The sequence below is a fragment of the Desmodus rotundus genome, chromosome 5 (assembly GCF_022682495.2).
Source record: "Desmodus rotundus isolate HL8 chromosome 5, HLdesRot8A.1, whole genome shotgun sequence".
Classification (NCBI taxonomy): domain Eukaryota; kingdom Metazoa; phylum Chordata; class Mammalia; order Chiroptera; family Phyllostomidae; genus Desmodus; species Desmodus rotundus.
The window spans coordinates 125,291,423-125,299,547 of NC_071391.1; the positions used below are offsets into that span (position 1 = coordinate 125,291,423).

Here is an 8,125-nt window from a genome sequence, read left to right on the forward strand (position 1 = left end):
CCCTATGCACATTCCCACACCAGCACCGCAATTTCTTCTCTTCCAGGCTGTGGCTCCAAGGTCTGCAGAGCTCCCCGGAGGTGGGCGAGTACTTAATGGGCACTGACTGCTAGTGCTCATTTGCGTTCGTCGCCTTGTTTACGACTTACAGAATCTTATTTTTACAGAATCTTACGGCGCTTTGCAAACGTTTACAAGGTGTCATATAAACCAAATGGGATCCGAGTCTTCTCCCTTCACACCATTTCCCTAATGATTGCCCTCCACACCATTCTGGACACACAGGAGGTGCCTAGTAATGTTCCTTTGGATTAAGCATTTACATATCCACCTGCCCAGTTTCCGCTTTTCTTTACCCCGTTGTTGTATTTGACTGTCTTTCTATATGTATATGTCTTGAGCTTCCAACTAAACTCTAAGCTCCAGAGAGGACTGTTATTTCTTGTGTTTCTGTCTGTGTGTCCTTAGGACCTCTCCCACGCAGCACAGTCTCAGTGAGTCTTTGCTCATTGATTTTAAGTGGCCGGTGTGTGACAGCGTGCCAGTCCACAAAGCATGACAGGGCCTGTCCTAGCCAAGGTGACTGGCTTTGCCTAAAGTTCATGTTCCAGATAGGTATTTTAAATAGGCATTCACAAGCTAAAAGTGTGTGTTTTAAAGAGAATTCACTGAAGTAGGAAGGGAGCACCAGGGCCACATGAAGGGGACAAAGGTCGGTTAGCAGGGGGATGGTCACGGGCCCCGCTGGCCGAGCTGTGTGCAAAAAGGGGTCTCCCGCCCGACGGCCCCGCTGCAGCTCTGCACCCGAAGGTCTTCTGTTTGCTCTCTGTGCACATTTATTCAGTCCCTTTCTGTCTGTGGAGCTTGGTCACGTGTAAGTGTACCATCTTTTTCAAGGGTCAGGGTGGTTGTTACAGATCAGAGACTCTTGACCAGAGTGGAAAGTGTAATCGCTGAGCTGCCAGAAGAGAGTTCTACCAAAATGGGTACTTCTGGGGCTTGGCCAGCCGGTCAGAAACTGAAGCTTCTGCTAAGCAGTGCAATATCCCTGTTGATCGAACTCATGGTTGTTTCCATGGTTTTGCTGTGAGACAGTTGTCTTTAGTATGGTTTTCTCTACTGGGAAGGTTCCAGGTACCATGCTGGAATGGGTAAAGCCTACCTTTTTTAAGGAACTAAAATATAATCGATCTGTTAATTAAGAGGACACCAGAGAGTTGGCCTCACATCCTACAAAGCAAAAGGTTGCTGGAGGTGGGGGCAGGTTGGGGTTAGGTTGGTGGGGAGGGAGTAAGCAAAAGGAAAAAGGACTCATGGACGAGGACATTGGTGTGGTGATTGTTGGGGGCAGGGGGTGTAAGGGGGATAAATGGTAATGGAAAAATACAATAAAGATTGAATGAAAAGAAGAAAACAGAAGTTCTGGCTTTGGTAAGTGGCTATTGAAAGTCAAGGGCAGGCGCTGCGCATTTAACCTTCTTTGTGTTGTCACATTTACACGACATAGCTGGAGATGAAACTTCTTTCTCCCCAAACCCAGAATTTCACACTGAGTTCACTCAACGGTATGCATGCAGGGCGCAGTATGCATAGGGGATAATTTATTTTTTTAATGTGCTGTCTATTATTAGACTTCTAATTACTCAGGCTGGATGGAAGCAGAAAGGTCTCATTCTTATAATAACTGCCAATTATTTAGTTGGAGATTACAGGCAGAAGGAGTTCATTTTAGGTAGTTGAGACTTTAAGAGGTAACATTTGTTTTTAAGGAGTTCTAAACATACTTGTTTTTGTTTTATTTTTTATAACCCAAATCCTTCACATTTTTAAAATCTATTTTATTAAAGATTATATTTATTTATTTTTAGAGAGAGGGGAAGGGAGGGAGAAAGAGAGAGAGAGAGAAACATCGATGTGAGAGAGAAACATGGATCGGTTGCCTCTTGCATGCGCCCTGACTCGGGACCAAACCTGCAACCCAGACGTGTGCCCTGACTGGGAATCGACCCGGTGACCTTTCGCTTTGCAGGACAGTGCCCAGCCAAGCCACAGCCGTCAGGACAAATCCTTCCCCTTTTAATTGTTTCAACAAAATCTGTAATTTAACAGATATCTAGAAACGATTAGTCTAATTTCTTTCCTTTTGTGCCCACATGCCCCTCTTTGAGGAAAGTCAGTATTCACTATGGCTATGAAAGCAATACATACCCCACTTACGTTCTGTAGAATATTTGCATCAGTGTTATTAAACATTTCTAGAGAATGTTGCATTTGCTTTTTATTCTTTGCAATGCCTTTGAGAAAAAGAATGCACATTCTATTTCCCTGATGAGGTAAACTTGCTTGTAAAGTAAAATTTCATTTAAAAATCTCATTTGGTTTTCTTAGAAATACTATATTCAATAATCTTAAGGATCTTGAGTCCCCAAGTGACTAATTAGTATAGTCATAATATTTTCTTTTATTAATCTGAAGATTATACTGTCCTCAAGAGACCTCCGTTTGATTTGTGTGTTTTGATGCCAGTGTAGAAAATTTTATTTCTCACTAAAGGAGCTTCTTCTGTATGGTTGAAGAGAGATGCAAAACCCGGACTGGTGTGGGACTGCTGGGATCCTGCATGCGTTTACAGAGGAATAGGGGAGTCAGTTTCCTATGGGGAAGAATTTATGTGAAAGCATTGGAGTGTTTTACATGCCTGGCACTATACTGAGGGATTTAGTTGCATAATTTCATTTATTCCTCATAATCCTATGAGATAGTATCCCCATTTCTAATTCTGTGAAAACTGGAGATCTAAAAATGAATGAGGGGAGATTTCTTTTTAAATTAAAGATTTTATTTGTTTATTTTTAGAGGAAAAGGGAAGGAGAAAGAGAGGGAGATAAACATCAATGTGAAAGAGAAATATTGATTGGTTGCCTCTTGTATGCTCCCTGACTGGGGACTGAACCCACAACCCAGGCATGTGCCCTGACCGGGAATTGAGCTGGTGACCTTTTGGTTTGCGGGATGACACCCAACCCACTGAGCCACACTAGCCAGGGCAATGAGGGGAGATTTTTAACAAGAGCACCCCATTCCCTGACCACACCAAGTTTTCTCTCTGGAATGTAGAGTTGCTGGGTAGACACTAAGGTTAAATGCTGTCACTCCCTGCCCCCCTGATTGACATGCAGTTTGAAGTAGGCAGCAGAGTGCAGAAGGTGTATTTAATGCACCCAACTGTACTATTTTACACTCAAATTGATTTTTAAATACATACTCTATTTTTGATAGGAGTCCTCTGATACTAATTGCCTGGGGTGCAACATGTTTCATACCCACATTACTTGATTTCTTTTATTAATTTCATAATAGCAGAGCACTGCTTTATTCAAAACAATTAGGAGCCTCTACTTTTAAAATTAATGGGTAAAGAAGATTGGGGATGGCTTTTCCCTTCTTGTCCTGTAATAGCCAGCACTTGAGAAATCTTTCGTGCCCACGGCTCCAGACTGTGTTGGAAGCATCACAGGGAAGCAGACGGGTTAACTCCTAAGTCGAGACGTTGAGCTGTTAAGATGCTTGAGTTGAACAGTACACTGAGGAAAATGTGAGAAGATGACGTATGTGCAAGAATGTTCCCCGAGAGAAATACTGCTGCCGAAACTCCGAGTGGAAGTTGCTCTTAATATTTGTCCCTTCAGTTCCACGTGCACTGCAGTTCTAGTAGTGATGTAGGTCATTTAAGAGGGTGGTGGCCTCGGCCCAAAATAAAGTTTCCTTGAAACCAGATGAGAGGCTAGCCCCGACAAAAATAGAATCCTGACTCTGTTCACTCACTAGCACGTAAATAAGCAGAATTTCGTGTCTTAGAAGATGGTCTAAGCCAAACAGGATCTTCCCTGCCTTTTGTGATAGATGCCAAAGCCGTCAATAGTACAGCCCTTCCGTGGAATACCAAGCAGCACTTTGAGATCCTATGGCAGTCTAATGTGTTCTGACCTGGAAAGATCTCCAAGACGTCCTGAAGGGGGCAGCACAACATGGATTGCGCGGCTGCTCTAGTACGGTGTGTGCATACGCACAGCTGTAGGTGTACACGTGCACAGAAAAAAAACTGGAAAGATACGTGTGAAAACATCTCCACTTCAGTCACGGGAATTGGAGAGGAAAGGGTTTTTTTGTGAATCCCTTCTATATGTTTCTGTCTTTATATTTTCACACACATACTCACATGCACAGACACAATTGAAAAAAAAAAAACCCTATATAGATGGGGAAAGCAAAGATTTAAGGTCTCAGTGAAGATGTGTGGTGGGTAAGCATGAACCTGCCAGGGTCTAAATACTCTCTCTTCTACTTACTGGCTCTACGTCCTCACCCAAGTTATCTAACTTCTGTGCCTCAGTTTACTCAAATGGAAAACAGGGATAATGGTACTTATGTTATCATATAGTTGCTATGAGAATTAAGTAAGTAAGACTTGGGTGAGCATGTGGCTCCGTACCTGACACAGTAAACTTTCAGTACCTGTTAGTTATTATAAATAACTGACAACATCTAGCTAGCAATTCTTTGTGCAGACTTTTCCGTGTAAAAGTGTTTCCAGTGACCACTGTAGTAATCACAATATACTTTCTCTAAGTTTCACTGTAGTTGTCAACGGTCTTGTATTCTTAGCCCACTGGTGTTCAGAACTTCAAAAGTTAAAGCAACAAAAACAAATGGGATTATCTTGTTTTATGTAGAATGCCATGCAGAATACTTCTGATTTTGTTTCCTTGACCACATTAATCTAACGGACAAGTTATTAGTAAACTAAAGACACGGAGATGGAAATAATGAGGTTTTTCTTTCTTCCTTAGGAAGACTATGATCGTCTGAGGCCTTTGTCTTACCCGATGACTGATGTCTTCCTTATATGCTTCTCTGTGGTAAATCCAGCCTCATTCCAAAATGTGAAAGAGGAGTGGGTGCCAGAACTGAAGGAATATGCACCAAATGTACCCTTTTTATTAATAGGAACTCAGGTACGTCTGCTTTGATTTCACTCGTTTAAGAAGACTGTCCCTGGCCTAGCTTGTGGTGTGACCCTGAGACAGATGGTCCTGAGGACTAGCGATCGGTTGTAACTTACAGCGGCTTCTGTTGCAGTTTGGAAAAAGTGGTGCTGAAACAAGGCGATTATATTGGTTGCTTTTAAAAATTAAGTTCCTTTGTGTAATCTTTTACTGGTGTGTGGGGATGAAGTGGGACTACATGCTTTGATTCATTTTAAAGACTTGTAATATTATGGGACATTATTGACCTTTCTTAATTAGATTGATCTCCGAGATGACCCCAAAACTTTAGCAAGACTGAATGATATGAAAGAAAAACCTGTATGTGTGGAACAAGGACAGAAACTAGCAAAAGAGGTAACGGAACCTTTACAGAATTTATGAATAAGTGTAAAAGCAGCTAAAGTAATGCTAGAAGCTAGCATTTATTGTGCACTTACTGTATGCCAGGCACTGTGCCGAGTGCTTTCCACATATGATCTCATTTCATCCTTGCGCCGACTCTGAGGCAGGTCTGACTAGTTCCCTCTTTTACTGAACAGAAAACAGAGGCTTGGTGATGTCAGGTAACTTGAAAGGTCTGGCAGGTAATAAATGGCAGAGCTGGGTTTCAGTCATGGCCTGACTCTAGAACCCAGATTCTGATGCCACTAACAGTATTTTCCCAGTAAGTCATGTGTAGAAAGAGGCATCAAAAAAGGTGCTGATCTGTAAGCCCTTTGTAATCACTTAAATATTTATTTGTACTGTGCCAAATCAGGCTCTCTGTCTTCAGTTAACACCCATGGAGGAGGCAGTGGGGGCGGGGCAGAGGGTGACAGATTAAATCTGCAGTTAAAAGCAAAACATCCTGGCTAGGTTTCAAAAGAAACTAGTTGAATTTTCTTCCAGCCTTTTTATGAAAGATAGGAAACAGTGGCGTTCCAAAAAATATATAACTGTGCTGCACATAATATGTTTCAACTTATATTTTTCCTCACTGCAAAGCTATGCTTACTTTTTTTCTCTGTTGGGCCCTAACATTATTGGATGCTGTTTTTCAGATGTGACTTTAATAGGTCTTTCGTGGAAACAGATTCTAATAAGGTTCTTTAAAATGTACTATCAGAAGGCGGAACGGCGCAGGAAAACTTTTGGGAGGACAGTTTTTACTAAAGCAAAAGATAAATAGCTTCATGAACAAATCACTTTAGAAATTCCACATATTCAATTTTGTAATCCTAGGGAGAGAAGGAACTTCTAAATGCTGTAAAGGTAAAAGTCATAAATGAAAATATTGATGATTGAACTACATGACAAGTTAATACATCAAATGCCAGAAATAAAATTAAAAGTCATACAACAAACTTGACACAAATGGCAGAAAAATTTCATATCCTCAGTGCACAGGAACCCCTTGCATATGAATTGATCAGAAAAAGACATATATCCCCAATAGAAAAATGGGCTAAGGAACGTTAATGGAAAATTCACCAAAAAAAGTGCAGATTGCCATTGGAGACGGAAAACTCCTTAGTAGTCAAGTGTAAGTTTAATTTTCACCTGTGAAGTTGGCAAAAAATTGAGGAATGAATTATAATAGCTCCTCTTTCAGGGTTGTAAGGGAATGGTGTTCCGTTGTCCTCTTGGTCGTTGAGGAAAAGCAGTCTTGACAATATGCAGCAGCCTTGAATTCATGCACACTTTTGATCAAGCAATTCCATATGTAGGAATTTATCCTAAGAAAATTATTTGGATGTGCTTAAAGACATGGCTACAAAGTTCCTACATTGTTTATAAAGTCCCCCTCACCCAAAACTTTGCAACTATTAAAAATTTATATTAATATATCCATTGAGATGTGCAGATTTATTATGGAGTTTAAAGAAAAAAGTGGTTGCGAAACAATAGGATCCCATTTTTAAAAGGCCTCTCAGCAGCTTTTGGCACAGTTGGTTCCTCCATGAAATACTTTCACTAGGCTTCCTTGAATGCCCTCTCTCTGGTTATTCTTTCTTCTTCTTCTTTTTTAAAGATTTTATTTATTTTTAGAGAGAGGGGAATGGAGGGAGAAAAAGAGGGAGAGAAGCATCAATGTGTGGTTGCTTCTCGCATGCCCCCAACTGGGGACCTGGCCCACAACCCAGGCATGAGTCCTGAGTGGGAATCAAACCAGCTAACCTTTGGTTCACAGGCCAGCACTCAATCCACTGAGCCGCAGCAGCCAGGGTGGTTTTTCTCTTCTTGTTGGCCTTTCCTGTATCTTTTCATCTCTCTGTCTCTGAATGATGGAGGGCCCAGGGATCAGCACTCAGCTTCTTGGACATCTTTTCTTCTATATCCACACTCACTCTCTAGGCCTAGATGAGCTGCTGTCAGTCTTGTGGTTTGAGCAGTCTTCTGAAGAATTCCAAATTTGTATCTCCAGCCTGGACCTCTTCCCTAAACTCCAGACTTGGTTATCCAGCCGTGCACTCAGCACGTCCCTCTTGGTGGCTAACCAGCTCCAAAGTAGCATGTCCAAAACAATTCCTAATTTTGTCCTCAAAGCCTCTCCTCCCAAGTTAGGTCAAAAACTTGGAAGTCACACTTGACCTTGCTGTTCTTATATGATATAGCCAATCCTGTAGCAAAACATATTGCTCTACCTTCGTAATATATCCAGAGTCCAAATGCTCTACACCATTCTCCATCAATCAGTCAAGTCCTCCATCAGTCAAGTTCAGGCCCCTCCATCTCTGGCCTGGATTGCTGGGATAGTTTCTAAGTCATCTTTCCACTCCTGTCTGTGTCCTATGTTAACCTGTGCTCAACGCAACATCCCGAGGGAGTCTTAAAATATAAGCTCCATCAGTTCTCTGCTCTGCTCAGAATCTTCCAGAGGCTCCCAGCTCATGCAGAGTCAATGCCAAAATCTTCACCGTGGCCCCTGCCACCTCTCTGCCTCCCTCAGGTACATGACCTCCTTGCTGTTCACAAGTCTTCTACCTTAGGACTTTGAACTTGTGTTGCTCCCTCTGCCCGGAATCTTCTTCCCTCTGCAACATTCGCTCACTCCTATCAGATCTCTGCTCACACATCACTTAGCCAGCGAGACCTTG

The 8,125-nt window shown here is 42.0% G+C and overlaps 1 protein-coding gene across 2 annotated transcripts in view; it reads left to right on the top strand.

The window, feature by feature from the left end:
* Positions 1-8,125, top strand: part of RHOQ (ras homolog family member Q) — a 39,853-nt gene that overhangs the window by 27,243 nt on the left and 4,485 nt on the right. The window contains exons 3-4 of one of the 2 annotated variants that reach the window (XM_024552854.4): positions 4,851-5,015; positions 5,307-5,402. In XM_024552854.4, the coding sequence (XP_024408622.3) occupies positions 4,851-5,015; positions 5,307-5,402 (261 nt within the window). The remainder of the gene's footprint in view (positions 1-4,850; positions 5,016-5,306; positions 5,403-8,125) is intronic. The other variant, XM_045189469.3, reaches the window with a different exon arrangement.